This window comes from Oncorhynchus tshawytscha, linkage group LG08 (assembly GCF_018296145.1).
Source record: "Oncorhynchus tshawytscha isolate Ot180627B linkage group LG08, Otsh_v2.0, whole genome shotgun sequence".
Lineage (NCBI taxonomy): Eukaryota > Metazoa > Chordata > Actinopteri > Salmoniformes > Salmonidae > Oncorhynchus > Oncorhynchus tshawytscha.
In genome coordinates this window covers 5,598,396-5,620,315 of record NC_056436.1, presented here as the reverse complement: position 1 = coordinate 5,620,315, position 21,920 = coordinate 5,598,396, and the positions used below count along the sequence as shown (strand labels likewise).

At 42.8% G+C, this 21,920-nt stretch overlaps 1 protein-coding gene across 1 annotated transcript; it reads right to left on the bottom strand.

Annotated features, from left to right (window-relative positions):
- Positions 1–2,765: 2,765 nt before the first annotated feature.
- Positions 2,766–21,786, bottom strand: LOC112255849 (retinol dehydrogenase 12-like). The gene is made up of 7 exons (XM_042325113.1): positions 21,557–21,786; positions 19,197–19,315; positions 17,357–17,512; positions 15,917–16,021; positions 13,609–13,818; positions 13,161–13,350; positions 2,766–2,802 (listed from the first exon to the last, which is right to left on the bottom strand). Exons 1-7 carry the CDS (start codon positions 21,631–21,633, stop codon positions 2,766–2,768), a joined length of 894 nt encoding a protein of 297 aa, XP_042181047.1. The 5' UTR covers positions 21,634–21,786.
- Between the last annotated feature and the right edge of the window lie 134 nt (positions 21,787–21,920).

The window sequence follows — 21,920 nt, the reverse complement described above, 5'->3', positions numbered from 1 at the left end:
ACTGTAAGTGCTGTTATTGTGAAATGGAAACGTCTAGGAGCAACAACGGCTCAGCAGCGAAGTGGTAGCCCACAAAAGCTCACAGAACGGGATAGCCGAGTGCTGAAGTGGGTAGCATATACAAATCATCTGTCCTCGGTTGCAACACTCACTACCGAGTTCCAAACTGCCTTTGGAAGCAAACTCAGCACAAGAACGGTTCATCAGGAGCTTCATGAAATGGGTTTCCATGGCAGAGCAGCCGCACACAAGCCTAAGATCACCATGCGCAATGACAAGTATCATCTGGAGTGGTGTAAAGCTCACCACCATTGGACTCTGGAGCAGTGGAAACGCGTTCTCTGGAGTGATGAATCACACTTCACCATCTGGCAGTCTGACGGACGAATCTGGGTTTGGCGGATGCCAGGAGAACGCTATCTGTCCCAATGCATAGTGTAAACTAAAGTTTGGTGGAGGAGGAATAATGGTCTGGGGCTGTTTTTCATGGTTCAGGCCCCTTAGTTCCACTGAAGGGAAATCTTAACACTACAGCATACAAGGACATTCTAGACGATTCTGTGCTTCCAACTTTGTGGCAACAGTTTGGAGAATGCCCTTTCCTGTTTCGGCATGACAATTCCCCTGTGCACAAAGCGAGATCCGTGTGGAAAAACTTGACTGGCCAGAGCCCTGACCTCAACCTCATCAAATACCTTTGGGATGAATTAGAACGTCGACTGTTAGCCAGGCCTAACCACCAAACATCAGTACCAGACCTCATTAATGCTCTTGTGGCTGAATGGAAGCAAGTCCCCGCAGCAATGTTCCAACATCTAGTGGAAAGCCTTCCCAGAAGAGTGGAGGCTGTTATGGCAGCAATGTTCCAACATCTAGTGGAAAGCCTTCCCAGAAGAGTGGAGGCTGTTATAGCAGCAATGTTCCAACATCTAGTGGAAAGCCTTCCCAGAAGAGTGGAGGCTGTTATAGCAGCAATGTTCCAACATCTAGTGGAACATACTCCTTGGTCAAATAGCCCTTACACAGCCTGGAGGTGGGGAATATGGTGCCAATTAGGACACGTCTTTTCACTCTCTGGTTTATTGTTGCGCTCTGGCCCCCTATCCCAAATTGTGCCCTAGCACCATTCCCCCTACTCTCCTACCCCCTAGGCACTCACTTATCTTCCCTTCCTTCCCTGATGCACTTTACCCTCCTACCTTATCTGAATATCTGGCCTCAACAAAACGAGAGCCAATGACTATCCCCAATGACACCCTATGTAGTGAATAGTTCCATTTGAAACATACCCCAATGACTCTTCCCCCTTTCTTTGGTTGAAGAAACAACGTCATCAATTTGGTTATTATAATAATGCAGGTATGATTATTGATCACAGGAAATGTGAGGAGTATGATAATGATTTCCTGTCTTAAAGCGGCCATGTTGGAAGAAGGGTAATAAAGAATGAAGTGTGTGTGTGGGGGGGGGGGTTATTGGAGGAGGCTGGTGGGAGGAGATATGAGGACGGGCTCGTTGTAATGGAATGAATGGAACCGTATCGAAACCATGGAAACCACATGTTTGACTCTGTTCCAATGAATTCCATTCAAATCAAATGTTATTAGTCGCGTGTGCCGAATACAACAGGTGTAAACATTACAGTGAAATGCCTGACTGACGAGCCCTTAACCAACAATGCAGTTTAAAATAAAATAAAAGCCATTACAATGTGCCTATCCTCCTATAGCTCCTCCAACCAGCCTCCTCTGTTGTGTGTGACACAATTACTAAACAAACAAATAGTAGCTAGTAATATTATATTTTATTTACAGATGTGAACATTAAATTCCTGACATGACTGCTATGTAGTTTGGGTGTCACATTTTCCCAGAATGCCCAGTTTTTTTTTGTTGTTTTTTTTTCTCTAGAAATACTGGTTGGAGAGGATTCAGGATTTCCTGATTGTTATTAAAAAAAAAATATTGCAACCCTAAAATGTACTAAAAAAGGCATGTTTCACATTTGTATAAAAGACATCTCGGTAGCTTAACAATGCTGAGGGGGAAGAATCTAACCTAGAGTGGAAAGGTTCAAAACCAAGCTGAATCCACATGGAGGATAATTTGTACAATTCCTGTAACTCCCCAAATTCCTCCGAAATCCTGGATGTTTTGCTTTAATTCCAGCAATCTTCCAACTAGGATTTCGGAAAACAGGCATTTTGTGAAAAGTTACAGGAATTTTGGAACCCCATTTATAATATGATACAAAACAAACTGAATCAGCTGGTTTATAATATACCCTGGCTAAACCTGGTTACACCGTGGCGGAACAATAATGTATTTGATCTTGCAGTTACTACCATAAGAGAGTCCTATCTGCCATTATGTCTATCTGAATACCTCTATGGTTATTATTCAAGTGGGTTAACTAGTTTGAGATTACGTAACGTCATGAAATGATAAGGCTACATATGTACTCAGATTGAAAACAAAGACTCCTTAGAGAACATGGGATGCATCCACAATGGCACCCTGTTCCCTTTATAGTGCACCACTTTCTACCGCGGCCCTGTGGGCCCTACTGCCGGCTCTTGCTGTAACCATTTGGAACAAGGTTGTGGGCCCTGGTCAAAAGTAGTGCCTTTACAGGGCGTTGGGGTTGCAGCCAGTGTTTTGATGATAGAGGGTGGTTCAGATCAGTGGTCCCAGACGATGCCCAGGAGCTCACTGCTGGCGTCCCACAGCTTCCTGGCCGTCTCCTCGTTCCTAGGGGCATGGTTATTATACCCTGGGGGCCACGGAGGCTGGGGCGCAGTCACTGGGAGAGAGATAGGGGCATGGTTATTATACAGTCACTAGGAGAGAGATGGGGGCATGGTTATTATACAGTCACTGGGAGAAAGACAGGGGGCATGGTTATTATACAGTCACTGGGAGAGAGATAGGGGCATGGTTATTATATAGTCACTGGGAGAGCGATAGGGGGCATGGTTATTATATAGTCACTGAGTTTTTACGGTAGCCCTGAAACGTCACTAAAAAAAATATTTAGTCTAATTAGTCATTTGTTATGCATCTGGACAGACCATGTAATGGTGGCTGCAAACATTCATTCACCGGTTCCATCCATCGATGTGATTGACAGTTCTTTGGTAGCCTAAAACACTGCTGTTTCTGAATACCAGAGCATGTAAGCAGGTGAGGGAGGAGCAGAGCCTTTTTAAATGTTGTCTGTCTTCTCTCTGGCTCTAATTTGGCTGTGGTACTGCTCAGCTAAAAGCTTTGGTCATGCTCTGCCTAGAATGTGTTGTTTCCATCATCGCTATTCTTTTAATTAGGCCTATTCCGTTGTAATATTTATCCTACCACACCCACAGTAGACTATAGTCTACCATTAGGATATGTAGTTTATATTTTGAAGGACTTCAAAATGTATTAACGGATGTTTTAGGTAGACAATATATAGGCTATACTGTAAAATATATTTTAGTTTTTCTGTGAATAGAAGCACCATAATATAAATCTATAATAAAGTTAAAATATCAGAACTAAATCATTTAATAATAAAAGGCCAGTATCATCATCTTATTTTCATAAATAAAAGGGACTAAATCATCTCGAACTGCCGCAGTGAAATGATTTGCTCGTTGAGAGTGGGAAATGCGCTCTACAAACTAATTATTATTATTATTATTATAAAGACAGAAAAATACACATTTAATTCCATAAAGTAATATTAGTGGGAATATAGCCATAATATAAAACAAGATAAAGGAGAATGGAATATATTTGAAAAGCTTCAAATTGAAATATATATTGAGATGAAGTTGCTCCAATGTGTGGATTCTATTTCTCAAAAATGTTAGTGTCCATTGTGCTATTATTCTGTGTTCGATTAGAGAGAAAAAACAACTCGACTGCCAGCTTGGTGAACTATACTGGACAAAAAATATCAAACAAAACATGTAGAGTGTTGGTTTCATGAGCTGAAATAAAAAGATCCCAGAAATGTTCTAGACGCACAAAAAGCTTATTTCTCAAAACAAATTTGTGCACAAAATTTGTTTACCTCCCTGTTAGTGAGCATTTCTCTTTTGTCAAGATAATCTGTGTGAACATATCAAGAAGTTGATTAAACAGCATGATCATTACACAGGTTGTTACGAACCCCTTTGGCCCTGCAGTCTAGGGGGGGCTGGAAATGAGAACCGTAAACATATCTCATGCAAATCATACCTAAAAGAAATCCACAGACAACTTAAACCTACCGTCAAACACGTCGGGTTTATTTCAAACACACGGTAAAGGGGTGTGGGATAAAAAGGCTGGGAAATAATAAATATCAACAAAACCCTAAACTAGTGCTTCAAACACACGGTAATGGGATAAAAGAGAGCTGACCCAAGGAAAGAAATAATAAATATCAACAAAACCCTAAACTAGTCTTACCTGCTTCAGTAACAGCTAGCTAACTAACCAATAAAATACAGCGGGTGGTCCGCCCAGTTCTAACTTGGGTATTTAGACCATGTTTTCCTACGGGTAATGTATGCCCATGGGTGACTTGGCTTGGTATCCCCTTTTCACACCAACAAACAGTCATAAACCACAACAATACATACTAACATAATGACAGACAAATGTGACATGTAGGAGCAAAAACAAGAGGGAGGGAGGGAGAGTTTGGGAAACCAACTGACTGGGTTTTTAAACAAAGCGATGTGATTGGGTAAGGGAAAAGGGATGTTGATTGGGTAAGGGAAAGGGAGCAGGTGTGTCTTCTGATTGGCGACACCCGTGACTAGGGCAGAAGGAGAGAAAACAAATACACACAGGATACTTGTATCCGTAACACAGGTGCACCTTGTGCTGGGGACAATAGAAAGGCCACTAAAATGTTCAGTTTTGTCACAACACAATGCCACAGATGTCTCAAGTTTTGAGGGAGTGTGCAATGGCATGCTGACTGTAGGAATGTCTACCTGAGCTGTTGCCAGATCATTTAATGTCCATTTTCTACCATAAGCCACCTCCAATGTTGTTTTAGAGAATTTGGCAGTATGTCCAACCGGACTCACATCAGAAGACCACAAGTAACCATGCCAACCCAGGCCCTCCACATCCGGCTTCTTCACCTGCGGGATCATCTGAGACCAGCCACCTGGACAGCTGATGAAACTGAGGAGTATTTCTGTCTGTAATAAAGCCCTTTTGTGGTGAAAAACTCATTCTGATTGGCTGCACCTGGCGGGCCTATGCCCTCTCAGGCCCACCCATGGCGGTGCCCCTGCCCAGTCATGTGAAATCCATAGATTAGGGCCTAATGAATTGATTTCCTTATGAATTAACTCGGTTGCTTTTATATTTACATTAGATGTATGCAAATCAGCCTGAATATCAGGATGCACAACTGCAACGCGTTTTAACTAGGCGCTGCTACTGTACACGACTACACTGTCTATAAGACTGAAGTACTCAGGCAACTGGTTGATCAGGCATTCAATAAAGAGACTCGCTACAATCCCCCACAGAACCGCTTTGGGCTGTAATCCAATTGACGGGTCACCAAGGGCATGCACAATGGTGATATCACCAAAAGAGAACACACATTACTGACGCATTTTTAAAAAACAGCTCCACGCCGGTAATCTGCCATCCTTAAAATACGGTTTAATTATCTAAATCCCCGAATGGACAGGGCGAGGTTTGGCAGAAGGCATGCTCGGATTCATAAATATGTAACGTTATCGTAACACCAAAAACAGAATCAGACATTAGTTAAACGACTCCACACAACATTATTGTCCAAATAATCTTCGCGCATCTCAGAAATGTTGTTTTCGCCCACTAGGTGGCTTTTGACTATAGTTTGAAGTGTTTAACATAGCCTAATCAGTCCGCGTTAGCCTGCGCAGAATAGTCCAGTAGTAATAGTTTATTATTATTATTGTAACTGCTGCACGAGGCTATAAAACTGCCACAGTAAGCTGATCCCTGCAACGGGAGGTTTTATTTTCCAACCCGTTCGCCAAATCCATCCATTACCCACGGTTCTCCCTTATCAAATGAATAGTTTGTCATCGGTGCTATTGAACATCGGATAAGCTTCCACTAAACCATTAGCAAACACTTCAATGATTAAACGAAGCGTCATCATGAAAGTTTACTCTCTACCCCCCTGTTATCGTAGGACTGTAGGCTGTAACAAGTTAAACCTTTAAATTGAAGGCCTATCACCAACCTCTTTCTGTAGGTGATTCTGGGAGGCTAATAAAAAGGTATGTTGTTCACTTTCAGCACAAACAAGCCTATTAACTCTGAAGTGCAGTCATTTATTGGCGATTGATATTTTAACTAAGTTTAGGCTACTTCTGCGCATGACATAACTAGTCCTACCGATACGTGCCATCTAAGCAATTCCCTTATGATATAACATTCCCACCCTACACGTAGACCGCGCGTCCATCCCGCTAGAGGACGCTTTCCCTAAAGTAAATAGACATAAAATTGCCAAAATTATATAGCCTAATGATCCTACTCCTGTCTATACAGAAATACAAATCATTCCAAATAGGCTACTAAAGCATGATTTGGCCACAGGGTCAAATCAAACTGTATTGGTCACATACATGTTTTAGCAGATGTTATTGCGGGTGTGGCGAAATGCTTCTTTAAAAAAATAAAAATAAGTTGTGGATTGTTTTAAATCGCATTGCCTACAGCCGGAAGGAAAGGAAAGACAACGCGAGCTGCAAATACCAAATAGATGATTGTTGAGTTGCAGCTGTCAGAGAAAAGTTGAGGCCCAGCCACGCATATCACATTAGTGCAAAATACAAATCGCGGGGAAACATAATTTGGAGACCAAATGGCTATTGCTGTAAATATAAGACAATGAAAATACTCTAATTCGTATTTTAGTTATCAAAATTCTCAACTTAATTAAGCAAACAACAGTAAAAGCCTATGAGGCTCCCACGCTGAGGTCTGTCCAATGCTGGTCCGACCAAGCTGACTCCACACTCCAAGACTGCTTCCATCACGTGGACTGGGAGATGTTTCGTATTGCGTCAGACAACAACATTGACGAATACGCTGATTCGGTGTGCGAGTTCATTAGAACGTGCGTTGAAGATGTCGTTCCCATTGCAACGATTAAAACATTTCCTAACCAGAAACCGTGGATTGATGGCAGCATTCGTGTGAAACTGAAGGCACGAACCACTGCTTTTAATCAGGGCAAGGTGTCTGGTAACATGACTAAATACAAACAGTGCAGCTATTCCCTCCGCAAGGCTATCAAACAAGCTAAGCGTCAGTACAGATACAAAGTAGAATCTCAATTCAACAGCTCAGACACAAGAGGCATGTGGCAGGGTCTACAGTCAATCACGGACTACAGGAAGAAACCCAGCCCAGTCACGGACCAGGATGTCTTGCTCCCAGGCAGACTAAATAACTTTTTTGCCCGCTTTGAGGACAATACAGTGCCACTGACAAGACCTGCAACGAAAACATGCGGTCTCTCCTTCACTGCAGCCGAAGTGAGTAAGACATTTAAACGTGTTAACCCTCGCAAGGCTGCAGGCCCAGACGGCATCCCCAGCTGCGCCCTCAGAGCATGCGCAGACCAGCTGGCCGGTGTGTTTACGGACATATTCAATCAATTCCCTATACCAGTCTGCTGTTCCCACATGCTTCAAGAGGGCCACCATTGTTCCTGTTCCCAAGAAAGCTAAGGTAACTGAGCTAAACGACTACCGCCCGTAGCACTCACATCCGTCATCATGAAGTGCTTTGAGACACTAGTCAAGGACCATATCACCTCCACCCTACCTGACACCCTAGACCCACTCCAATTTGCTTACCGCCCAAATAGGTCCACAGACGATGCAATCTCAACCACACTGCACACTGCCCTAACCCATCTGGACAAGAGGAATACCTATGTGAGAATGCTGTTCATCGACTACAGCTCGGCATTCAACACCATAGTACCCTCCAAGCTCGTCATCAAGCTCGAGACCCTGGGTCTCGACCCCGCCCTGTGCAACTGGGTACTGGACTTCCTGACGGGCCGCCCCCAGGTGGTGAGGGTAGGCAACAACATCTCCTCCCCGCTGATCCTCAACACTGGGGCCCCACAAGGGTGCGTTCTGAGCCCTCTCCTGTACTCCCTGTTCACCCACGACTGCGTGGCCACGCACGCCTCCAACTCAATCATCAAGTTTGCGGACGACACAACAGTGGTAGGCTTGATTACCAACAACGACGAGACGGCCTACAGGGAGGAGGTGAGGGCCCTCGGAGTGTGGTGTCAGGAAAATAACCTCACACTCAACGTCAACAAAACTAAGGAGATGATTGTGGACTTCAGGAAACAGCAGAGGGAACACCCCCATCCACATCGATGGAACAGTAGTGGAGAGGGTAGCAAGTTTTAAGTTCCTAGGCATACACATCACAGACAAACTGAATTGGTCCACTCACACAGACAGCATCGTGAGGAAGGTGCAGCAGCGCCTCTTCAACCTCAGGAGGCTGAAGAAATTCGGCTTGTCACCAAAAGCACTCACAAACTTCTACAGATGCACAATCGAGAGCATCCTGGCGGGCTGTATCACCGCCTGGTATGGCAACTGCTCCGCCCTCAACCGTAAGGCTCTCCAGAGGGTAGTGAGGTCTGCACAACGCATCACCGGGGGCAAACTACCTGCCCTCCAGGACACCTACACCACCCGATGCTACAGGAAGGCCATAAAGATCATCAAGGACATCAACCACCCGAGCCACTGCCTGTTCACCCCGCTGTCATCCAGAAGGCGAGGTCAGTACAGGTGCATCAAAGCTGGGACCGAGAGACTGAAAAACAGCTTCTATCTCAAGGCCATCAGACTGTTAAACAGCCACCACTAACATTGAGTGGCTACTGCCAACACACTGTCAATGACACTGACTCTACTCCAGCCACTTTAATAGTGGGAATTGATGGGAAATGATGTAAATATATCACTAGCCACTTTAAACAATGCTACCTTATATAATGTTACTTACCCTACATTATTCATTTCATATGCATACGTAGATACTGTACTCTATATCATCGACTGCATCCTTATGTAATACATGTATCACTAGCCACTTTAACTATGCCACTTGGTTTACATACTCATCTCATATGTATATACTGTACTCAATATCATCTACTGTATCTTGCCTATGCTGCTCTGTACCATCACTCATTCATATATCCTTATGTACATATTCTTTATCCCCTTACACTGTGTATAAGACAGTAGTTTATTGGAATTGTTAGTTAGATTACTTGTTCGTTATTACTGCATTGTCGGAACTAGAAGCACAAGCATTTCGCTACACTCGCATTAACATCTGCTAACCATGTGTATGTGACAAATAAAATTTGATTTGATTTGATGTTATTGGGACCAGCGGAACAATTTCGCCATATCCCTGGTGAGTGCGCACTGCGGATATTCACACTTTATCAATGTTTGGTCATTGCCACAAAAGCTTTTTTAACCATACACATATATATATATATATACACATATATATACATATACACATATATATACGGGCATTGATCATTGATATATATGAGTAAATTGTAAAAAAAATATATTTTTTTACAATTTCCTCATCCAGTTTAATTCAATTTGTCTCCCCTTCTTGTACGCCTAGTATATGGACAATGTCGTAATTTGTCATAAAAAAAAAAAAGAGTCTGCCAAATGTCTCCAGTCATATAAAGTGTAGTAGAATTGCTTTAAATGTTTATAAAAAAAAAGGCCTAATTTATCCCGTGCATAGAAAGGAGATATGATACAGGCTGGCCTATTGCCTCGGCCCCTCTTCCTCTTTACGCGCTCAGCCAAGCGTTGAACCGTCTTTTTTTGCGAACAGTGATTGAGCTATATTATTAGCCCAAATCTACTCATCACGAATAGTAGTCTCTCTTACATAAGTCTGCAAGTGTGATGATGCATGGAATGCTTTATTATAAAAGGTGCATTTTTTATGGTGGAAATTTACGTCTCCAAACTTGAAACTCACCCGCTGCCTCTACGTCCCCAAATTAATTATATTGAATGAAAACCGTTGGTTTTTACCTCGTCGCACACATTTCATTCTCCATTTAATTCACAATCAAGGACAACTGTGTTTGGCCCTCCAGCAGCGGTGACGTGAAGGCCTATGATGATGTAGCCTTGTGACACTGTCCTACTGAACTCTGTACGGTACTTTTTTTTATTTAATCAGGTAGGACAGCTGAGAACAAGTTCTTATTTACAACTGCGACCTGGCCAAGATAAAGCAAAGCAGTTCGACACAAACAACAACACAGAGTTACACATGGAGTAAAACAAACGTACAGTCAATAACACAATAGAAAAATATATATACAGTGTGTGCAAATGAAGTAAGGAGGTAAGGCCTTAATGTAATAGATTTTTTTTTAGAAAAAGCATCCACACATGTTAGCAGCTTCATATCAATATATTTTTCAATTTTAAGCTTTTCAAATATATTCCTTTATCTGGTTTATATTATGGCTATATTCCCACTAATATTACTTTATGGAATTACAGTTTTCATGTATCTTCGTAATAATAATAATAATAATAATAATTAGTTTGTAGAGCGCATTTCCCACTCTCAACGAGCAAATCATTTCACTGCGGCAGTTCGAGATGATTTAGTCCCTTTTATTTATGAAAATAAGATGATGATACTGGCCTTTTATTATTAAATGATTTAGTTCTGATATTTTAACTTTATTATAGATTTATATTATGGTGCTTCTATTCACAGAAAAACTAAAATATATTTTACAGTATAGCCTATATATAGTCTCCCTAAAACATCCATTAATACATTTTGAAGTCCTTCAAAATATAAACTACATATCCTAATGGTAGACTATAGTCTACTGTGGGTGTGGTAGGATAAATATTACAACGGAATAGGCCTAATTAAAAGAATAGCGATGATGGAAACAACACATTCTAGGCAGAGCATGACCAAAGCTTTTAGCTGAGCAGTACCACAGCCAAATTAGAGCCAGAGAGAAGACAGACAACATTTAAAAAGGCTCTGCTCCTCCCTCACCTGCTTACATGCTCTGGTATTCAGAAACAGCAGTGTTTTAGGCTACCAAAGAACTGTCAATCACATCGATGGATGGAACCGGTGAATGAATGTTTGCAGCCACCATTACATGGTCTGTCCAGATGCATAACAAATGACTAATTAGACTAAATAACAATTAAGTCTCTTCTTCAAAATGACTTATCGAATTTGAGAGATACTAAGTCATTGAAATGAGAATGTATTTATTACTTTAGCCTTGAGAGAGCGAGCATAGATTCCCAGATAATGAACTGAGATTCACATTAGATTAAAATGTGTCACGTGCACAAGTACAGTGAAATGCCTTTCTTGCTTAGCTCTAAACCCAAAAGTAATCAATATAGCACTAAAATAAACATGAGATAGAACAAAAACACACGAGAAAGTAAGAGGGTCAGTTCCAAGACCATATTTACAATGTGCAGGGATACTGGTGTGATGGAGGTAGATATGTATTTATAGGGATAAGGTACCTAGGCGTCAAGATATATGATAAACAGAGTAGCAGCAGCGTAAATGACGATTGTATGTGTGTGTGTGTGTGTGTGCGTGCATGTAAAGTCCTCCTCTCACGTTTTCCCCCTTTGCTTGTGGACTTCAGTGCACAACACAACAGCTGTCTGTGACCAGGCGAAAAAAAAACTCTCCATGCCAAACCTTCATACCATAACCGCTAACCTCTACACTACATTGTTATCCCCATATTAGCTAACGTCATAGTCAACAATCTAGAACATGTTAGTAAACCCACAATCCAATTCATGAGTACAATCACGCAGTAGTGTACAGCAAGCATCTTAGCAGTTACACCGGCAGGCCCCGGTGGCAATGAAGTAATAAAACCGGAATCTTCCAAAATCTTGGAAGAGTTTGAATGTTGGATAGCCTTAGCCAGCTAGCTAACATACATGGCATTCCTCTCTGTTTGGTCAGGTTGTTGAGTAGGCAAAATTAGCTAGCTAAGTAAGTGAAAAATGCACCAAATATAAATCTCTGCTGCTTCTCCTTAATTTTTTATATAATTTGTTCAAAACTGTTCAACCATTGTCTTTCTCTCTTTGAGTCAACTACTCACCACATTTTATGTACTGCAGTGCTAGCTAGCTGTAGCTTATGCTTTCAGTACTAGATTCATCCTCTGATCCTTTGATTGGGTGGACAACGTGTCAGTTCATGCTGCAAGAGCTCTGATAGGTTGGAGGACGTCCTCTAGAAGTTGTCATAATTACTGTGTAAGTCTATGGAAGGGTGTAAAAACCATGAGCCTCCTAGGTTTTGAATTGAAGTCAATGTACCCAGAGGAGGACGGAAACTAGCTGTCCTCCGGCTACACCATGGTGCTACCCTAGAGGGTGCTGTTGAGGCTACTGTAGACCTTATTGAAAAACAGTGTTTTAATCAGTTATTTGGTGACAGGAATATATTTAGTATAGTTTTATATAAAAAGAATAACTTTAAAAAAAAAACATTTCACAATTTTTTGGAAATTCTGTGAGTAGGATGGACCTCCTCTGAGGAGCCTCCACTGGTATAATTTAGAGCCAAGCTTGTTGACTTTAAATCCAAGGATATCCTGCTATTGGACACACTTATTGAATTAAGCAACAGAACGTGATAACAGTAATTAGTGAGGCACGTTCTTGAATTGTTGCGGCACTGATCCACCCATTTATGTTAATCTATTAAAATATGCAAATATACCCATTGTATTTATGCAAATTAAGCACACTTTTCTTGATTTTAACACAAACAAAAATTTAAAAAATGCCTGATATCATTAGAAAATGTATATATGAGTGCATTCTAAGAAAACTAAATTAGAAATTTTACAATTAATTGAAAACCTGAATCCCAACGCTTTAATTACATAATTGCTATAATTCAGTCGATATCTGACAGATTATAAAAATTCCCCAAAAAAGTTTGGAGTATCTTCATCCATTGTTCAACTGCATTTATTAGAATTGTTTTGAATCTAACCTGGGACTGAATGTGCTCCATACTGTAGCATAATCTTTACCTCACCTGAAGTGTTTCCCAGTGAGGGAGTGCAGCTCCTCTGCCACAGCGCAGTAGATGGATGTCTGGGCCCCGTCCCGAGGGCTCTTCAGGAACAAGGAGAACAGAGAGAACAGCAGAGACATGATGGTGGAGTGGCGTACCAGGTCTGAGCGCACCAACCCAGGGTGGACAGAGTTCACCGTCACACTGGAACCTGGGGAGGGAGGTAGGAAGTGTTACCATGGGAGACAGTGTTTCTTCAAGATCATCTTCTGTGTGAGAACGTTTTAGATCACCGTATGTTGCTAAGTAACTTCATAACTGTCATTTTGCCTTTCTGATAATGTATTTTGTGTATGTGTTTTCTCACTAAAACTCTTTACTATCTCTCAGTTTCTCTTTCCATCTTTTCTGATCCATTATCCAACAAATGTGGCAGGTTGCCATTCTCTCTCCCCCTCTCCCAGCCTACCTTTGAGTCTGCGGGCCAGCTCCCTAGCGAACAGAAGGTTGGCCAACTTGCTCTGGCAGTATGCGAGGCCGCTGTTGTAGCTGCCCTGGCTGAGGAGGTCATGGAAGCGGATCCAGCCAACGTTATGAGCCAGAGAGGAAACCACGACGATACGGGCCGGAGCACTACGCTTCAGCAGACCAATCAGGAGGTACGTCAACAGGAAGTGACCTATCAGGAGTAAACAACAACACAATCAGTTGCTTTGCCACGCCCCCACTTTCTGACAATCTTTACCAAGGGTCAACTTCAGTGCTCGGTTGTCTCCCCCCTGTCCAAGTCCTAAAGCAATGGGACTCCCAAAATTTTTCAGATTATTACCAATCCCACAAGGTATGACTCCAAACACCCAGAAAAGGCTACTGTCCTCAATGTTTTCCTCAAAAAATAATCCTTATAGGTATCTACTGCCCATGTCCCTTAATGTTGTAGTTGTTACTGACAAGAAGCACCGAGGCTGAGCTCTTTAATCAATCTATTTAATCTTAACTTCATTAAGTCAGGATTCCTATTTGACTCAGACATGCCTCCTTGTCCGTCCACCATTTCCTCATCTCCCACCCCTTCTAATGCAACTAATCCCAATGCTTCTCCCTCTTGTTCCCCTGCCCAACTACAAAGTTTCTCCCTGCAGGCGGTCACTGAGTCCAAGGTGCTAAAGGAGCTCCTGAAACTTGACCCCGAAAACCCTTTTTTCTTCAAGGTTGTTGCCCCTATAATCGCCTGTCTCTCCTCTCTGGCGAGGTTCCCAATGCTTGGAAGGCAGCCACAGGTCAAGCTGATCTTAACTGTTACAGGTCTGTTTCTATTTTGCCCTGTTTATCAAAAGTGTTGCAAAAACTTGTCAATAATCAACCGACTGGCTTTCTTAATGTCTGTAGTATTCTCTCTGGTATGCAATCTGGTTTCCGCTCAGGTTATGGATGTGTCACTGCACATAGTCTATCGGTAAATAGCCCACCCATTTTTACCTACCTCATCCCCATACTGTTTTTATTTATTTATCTACTTTTCTGCTCTTTTGCACACCAATATCTCTACCTGTACATGACCATCTGATCACTTATCACTCCAGTGTTAATCTGCAAAATTGTAATTATTCGCCTACCTCCTCATGCCTTTTGCACACAATGTATATAGACTCTTTTTTTTCTACTGTGTTATTGACTTGTTAATTGTTTACTCCATGTGTAACTCTGTGTTGTCTGTTCACACTGCTATGCTTTATCTTGGCCAGGTCGCAGTTGCAAATGAGAACTTGTTCTCAACTAGCCTACCTGGTTAAATAAAGGTGTTCTCAACTAGCCTACCTGGTTAAATAAAGGTGTTCTCAACTAGCCTACCTGGTTAAATAAAGGTGTTCTCAACTAGCCTACCTGGTTAAATAAAGGTGTTCTCAACTAGCCTACCTGGTTAAATAAAGGTGTTCTCAACTAGCCTACCTGGTTAAATAAAGGTGAAATGAAAAATAAAAGGTCCTCAATGATGTCATCATTGCCCTTGATTCTAAGCAATGTTGTGCTGCTATTTTTATTGACTTGGCCAAAGCTTTTGATACGGTAGTACATCTTTGATCATTCCAGTATTGGTGTCTCTAAGGGATCCTTGGCCTGGTTTGCCAACTACCTCTCTCAAAGAGGGCAGCCACTGCCTGTCACCAAGGCGGTACCCCAAGGCTCGATCTTAGGCCCAACGCTCTTCTCAATCTACATCAACAACATAGCTCAGGCAGTAGGAAGCTCTCTCATCCATTTATATACAGATGATACAGTCTTATACTCAGCTGGCCCCTCCCCGGATTTTGTGTTAAAAGCTCTACAACAAATCTTTCTTAGTGTCCAACAAGCTTTCTCTGCCCTTAACCTTGTCCTGAACACCTCCAAAACAAAGGTCATGTGGTTTGGTAAGAAGAATGCCCCTCTCCCCTACAGGTGTGATTACTACCTCTGAGGGTTTAGAGCTTGAGGTAGTCACCTCATACAAGTCCTTGGGAGTATGGCTAGACGATACACTGCCCTTCTCTCAGCACATATCAAAGCTGCAGGCTAAAGTTAAATCTAGACTTGGTTTCTTCTATCGCTCCTCTTTAACCCAAGCTGACAAACTAACCCTGATTCAGATGACCATCCTACCCACGCTAGATTACGGAGACGTAATTTATAGATCGGGAGGTAAGGGTGCTCTCGAGCGGCTAGGTGTTCTTTACTATTTCTCCCGTATGAGTCCTTGGTTTCGGATCCCACCCATGACATCAGCGTGTCGGTCTCACCCAGGTGGTTGACCCCCAGCTGCATCTCGAAGCCATCGATGGTCTTCACGTACGGACACATCATGACCCCAGCATTGTTGATCAGGATGTGGAGGTGGTCGACCTCTACAGGGGGTCAGAGCCAATATTATACCGTTTTTTTAATTAATTATGAATAAAAAAATACTGTAATAATGAGTCCTTGCTAATAACTAATAAATACTGTAATAATGAGTCCTTGCTAATAACTAATAAATACTGTAATAATGAGTCCTTGCTAATAACTAATAAATACTGTAATAATGAGTCCTTGCTAATAACTAATAAATACTGTAATAATGAGTGCTTGCTAATAACTAATAAATACTGTAATAATGAGTGCTTGCTAATAACTAATAAATACTGTAATAATGAGTCCTTGCTAATAACTAATAAATACTGTAATAATGAGTCCTTGCTAATAACTAATAAATACTGTAATAATGAGTCCTTGCTAATAACTAATAAATACTGTAATAATGAGTCCTTGCTAATAACTAATAAATACTGTAATAATGAGTGCTTGCTAATAACTAATAAATACTGTAATAATGAGTCCTTGCTAATAACTAATAAATACTGTAATAATGAGTCCTTGCTAATAACTAATAAATACTGTAATAATGAGTCCTTGCTAATAACTAATAAATACTGTAATAATGAGTCCTTGCTAATAACTAATAAATACTGTAATAATGAGTGCTTGCTAATAACTAATAAATACTGTAATAATGAGTGCTTGCTAATAACTAATAAATACTGTAATAATGAGTCCTTGCTAATAACTAATAAATACTGTAATAATGAGTGCTTGCTAATAACTAATAAATACTGTAATAATGAGTCCTTGCTAATAACTAATAAATACTGTAATAATGAGTCCTTGCTAATAACTAATAAATACTGTAATAATGAGTCCTTGCTAATAACTAATAAATACTGTAATAATGAGTGCTTGCTAATAACTAATAAATACTGTAATAATGAGTGCTTGCTAATAACTAATAAATACTGTAATAATGAGTGCTTGCTAATGACTAATAAATACTGTAATAATGAGTGCTTGCTAATAACTAATAAATACTGTAATAATGAGTGCTTGTTAATAACTAATAACAATAATGAATACTGTCATAATATTGTAATAACATGTAAAGGTCACAAGGCCTGCGCCCCAAATGTAAAAGTCACAAGGCCTGCGCCCCAAATGTAAAGGTCACAAGGCCTGCGCCCCAAATGTAAAGGTCACATGGCCTGCGCCCCAAATGTAAAGGTCACATGGCCTGCGCCCCAAATGTAAAGGTCACATGGCCTGCACCCCAAATGCCACCTTATTTGGAGCTCTATGGGCCCTGGTCAAAAGTAGCGCACTACATATGGAATAGGGTGCTATTTGAGAAGCATCTGAAGTAGTAGGTTGACCTCTGAGTAAGCGTTGCACGAAGGCCCGTATGGAGCTGGTATCAGCCAGGTCTAGCTCTCGGACCTCTACGTTTGCCTTGCAGTAGATGCGTCGTATCGATGCTGCGGCCTCCTCACCCTTCTCCACATCTCTGCAAGCCATGATCACCCTCGCACCTGGCAATAGACAATAAATCAGCATAGATGACACAGTGTTGCTTTTTAAAAGACCACCTCTCCTCTTCCTCTTCATCCTTCTATCGTTATTGTTGAGGTCATGAAGGACAGGAGGTAAGGACAGGAGGTAAGGACAGGAGGTAAGGACAGGAGATAAGGAAAGGAGGCAAGGACAGTAATGAGGCCACACTATGAATTACTATTAGGATGAAGACCAGGTGTGTGTACCAAATAGGACTATATGCATTACTGTTGACCAAGGGCCCTGAGTAGTGCACTAACTAAGGAACAGGGCCCAGAGTAGTGCACTAACTAAGGAACAGGGCCCAGAGTAGTGCACTAACTAAGGAACAGGGCCCAGAGTAGTGCACTAACTAAGGAACAGGGCCCAGAGTAGTGCACTAACTAAGGAACAGGGCCCAGAGTAGTGCACTAACTAAGGAACAGGGCCCAGAGTAGTGCACTAAATAAGAAAAAGGGCCCAGAGTAGTGCACTAAAAAGGAAAAGGGCCCAGAGTAGTGCACTAAATAAGGAAAAGGGCCCAGAGTAGTGCACTAAATAAGGAAAAGGGCCCAGAGTAGTGCACTAAATAAGGAACCGGGCCCAGAGTAGTGCACTAAATAAGAAAGGGCCCAGAGTAGTGCACTAAATAAGAAAGGGCCCAGAGTAGTGCACTAAATAAGGAAAAGGGCCCAGAGTAGTGCACTAAATAAGGAAAAGGGCCCAGAGTAGTGCACTAAATAAGGAAAAGGGCCCAGAGTAGTGCACTAAATAAGGAAAAGGGCCCAGAGTAGTGCACTAAATAAGGAAAAGGGCCCAGAGTAGTGCACTAAATAAGGAATCGGGCCCAGAGTAGTGCACTAAATAAGAAAGGGCCCAGAGTAGTGCACTAAATAAGAAAGGGCCCAGAGTAGTGCACTAAATAAGGAAAAGGGCCCAGAGTAGTGCACTAAATAAGGAACCGGGCCCAGAGTAGTGCACTAAATAAGGAACCGGGCCCAGAGTAGTGCACTAAGGAAAGGGACCAGAGTAGTGCACTAAATAAGGAACCGGGCCCAGAGTAGTGCACTAAGGAAAGGGCCCAGAGTAGTGCACGAAATAAGAAAGGGCCCAGAGTAGTGCACTAAGGAAAGGGCCCAGAGTAGTGCACTAAATAAGGAACAGGGCCCAGAGTAGTGCACTAAGGAAAGGGCCCAGAGTAGTGCACTAAATAAGGAACAGGGCCCAGACTAGTGCACTAAATAAGGAACAGGGCCCAGAGTAGTACACTAAATAAGGATCCGGGCCCAGAGTAGTGCACTAAATAAGGAACAGGGCCCAGAGTAGTGCACTAAATAAGGAACAGGGCCCAGAGTAGTGCAGTAAATAAGGAACCGGGCCCAGAGTAGTGCACTAAATAAGGAACCGGGCCCAGAGTAGTGCACTAAATAAGGAACAGGGCCCAGAGTAGTGCACTAAATAAGGAAAAGGGCCCAGAGTAGTGCACTAAATAAGGAACCGGGCCCAGAGTAGTGCACTAAATAAGGAAAAGGTTCCATTTGAGCCTGTTTCTTTACTTAATCTCCACCGGCTGGCAATATCTGTGTGATGATGAATGTAAGGAGGCAAGGAAAGGAGACAAGGAATAGACTCCACACCATGTATGACTATCAGGATATGACCCTGTATGTGTCAGTTAGTCACCTCTGATAGCCAGGTCCAGGGCAGTCTCCTTCCCAATACCAGTGTTGGCTCCAGTAATCAGGACCGTCTTCCCGTCCAACCGGGCCATAGACATACATGTTCCACCTGCAGAGTATTTCCTGGACAGACAGGAAATATATATCTGTGTTATTATCTCAAATCCAACGTATGTAGCTGTTCTGTCTACGTTGGTAAGGTTGGCACTGGCACATTGTGAAAAGTCCACACAGACTGCGTTACAAAATGGCTCCCTATTCTCCATATAGAGCTCTACTGTCGACCAGGGCCCATAGAGCTCTACTGTCGACCAGGGCCCATAGAGCTCTACTGTCGACCAGGGCCATTAGAGCTCTACTGTTGACCAGGGCCCATAGAGCTCTACTGTTGACCAGGGCCCATAGAGCTCTACTGTTGACCAGGGCCCATAGAGCTCTACTGTTACCAGGGCCCATAGAGCTCTACTGTCGACCAGGGCCCATAGAGCTCTACTGTCGACCAGGGCCCATAGAGCTCTACTGTCGACCAGGGCTATTAGAGCTCTACTGTCGACCAGGGCCCATAGAGCTCTACTGTCGACCAGGGATCATAGAGCTCTACTGTCGACCAGGGCCCATAGAGCTCTACTGTCGACCAGGGCCCATAGAGCTCTACTGTCGACCAGGGCCCATAGAGCTCTACTGTCGACCAGGGCCATTAGAGCTCTACTGTGGACCAGGGCCATTAGAGCTCTACTGTCGACCAGGGCCATTAGAGCTCTACTGTCGACCAGGGCCATTAGAGCTCTACTGTCGACCAGGCCCCATGGAGCTCTACTGTCGACCAGGCCCCATGGAGCTCTACTGTCGACCAGGCCCCATGGAGCTCTACTGTCGACCAGGACCCATAGAGCTCTACTGTCGACCAGGGCCCATAGAGCTCTACTGTCGACCAGGGATCATAGAGCTCTACTGTCGACCAGGGATCATAGAGCTCTACTGTCGACCAGGGATCATAGAGCTCTACTGTCGACCAGGGATCATAGAGCTCTACTGTCGACCAGGGCCCATAGAGCTCTACTGTCGACCAGGGCCCATAGAGCTCTACTGTCGACCAGGGCCCATAGAGCTCTACTGTTGACCAGGGCCCATAGAGCTCTACTGTTGACCAGGGCCCATAGAGCTCTACTGTTGACCAGGGCCCATAGAGCTCTACTGTTGACCAGGGCCCATAGAGCTCTACTGTTGACCAGGGCCCATAGAGCTCTACTGTTGACCAGGGCCCATAGAGCTCTACTGTTGACCAGGGCCCATAGGGCTCTACTGTTGACCAGGGCCCATAGGGCTCTACTGTTGACCAGGGCCCATAGGGCTCTACTGTTGACCAGGGCCCATGGGGCTCTACTGTCGACCAGGGCCATGGAGCTCTACTGTCGACCAGGGCCATTAGAGCTCTACTGTCGACCAGGGATCAGAGCTCTACTGTCGACCAGGGATCATAGAGCTCTACTGTCGACCAGGGATCATAGAGCTCTACTGTCGACCAGGGATCATAGAGCTCTACTGTCGACCAGGGATCATAGAGCTCTACTGTCGACCAGGGATCATAGAGCTCTACTGTCGACCAGGGATCATAGAGCTCTACTGTCGACCAGGGATCGATATAGGGAATAGGCTGTCATTTTGGATGCACCTCCCAGGCTACACAGAAAAGAGATTACTGGTTAAAATTGTATAAAAACATTTATTATTTATTACTTTTATTTACGATTTAACATGAAACATATTGGTTTCTCAATATGCAAGGGTCAATCTGGCAACAATGAGCAAACATTAACTCGTCCAACAGTTACACCACAAAACCTGGCTCGCTACCGATTAACCAATGGCTCGCGGAACATAATTTAACTCCAACCACGCGCGCAACGCTTCTTATGCATATTCATTAATATGATAGCGCTCGAGCCTACTCATCTGCATTATTCAGCAGTACGGGTCGCCTGACAATGACAATCATTGTCCGACTAATTAAGGCAATATGAGATGCCAATAATTCACAATTGGATCATATTCAATTGACAGTGCATTTCGAGCCTTTAGTCCAAACAACAACAAATTAATGTTGTACTGAAGAAGGCTGTCTTCGTTATGGGGGAAGGTGTTTCTTTGGGCTTTATTATCGCAGAGAAATAATTTAAAAAAAAATGTAATCATCAACACTGATGTCGATGCATTTAGCGACCCAATTGCCTATCACAATCTCTTCGTTTTTCAGTAGCCTGACAATGACAATCATTGTTCGAATAATTAGGCAATATGAGATGCCAAGCATAGTAACGGATGATGCATCGGCTATAGCCTCGAACATACACCGCTCATTCTTACCTAATGTAGGGTGCGAATAAAACCATGAGCAGCGCGACAACCACAAGACCTGCGACAATCAGGACGAGCACCATCATGACACGGATCCTTTCTCTCGTTGGTTTTCCTCACTGCTGTTCCATCATGGCTCTGTGCTCCAGCGACCACACAGCTGATCTGAGATGTCAAACTTTATGGTGAAGTGTAGGTGGATGGGTTGTGTCACAGATGCTCGTTCAATGGAACCTGGGATTGTAGTTTTCTTTCCCCACATATTAATTGTGGATTTTTATTTATGTATTATGTTTTAAAGAAAACAAAAAAACGAAAATGAAGTTGAATCTAATAACTGCTATTTAGTTTGTAAGATACTAGTCTACATATT

Bases quoted from the DNA above. Each gene is read 5' to 3' on its own strand.
- LOC112255849 (XM_042325113.1), bottom strand. From the start codon at position 21,633: ATGATGGTGCTCGTCCTGATTGTCGCAGGTCTTGTGGTTGTCGCGCTG. The intron at 17,513-19,196 runs GTGACTAACTGA...GTCTATTGCCAG, and splicing joins CCTGGACCTGGCTATCAGAG to GTGCGAGGGTGATCATGGCT. The intron at 13,351-13,608 runs GTAGGCTGGGAG...CTCCCTCCCCAG, and splicing joins GCTGGCCCGCAGACTCAAAG to GTTCCAGTGTGACGGTGAAC.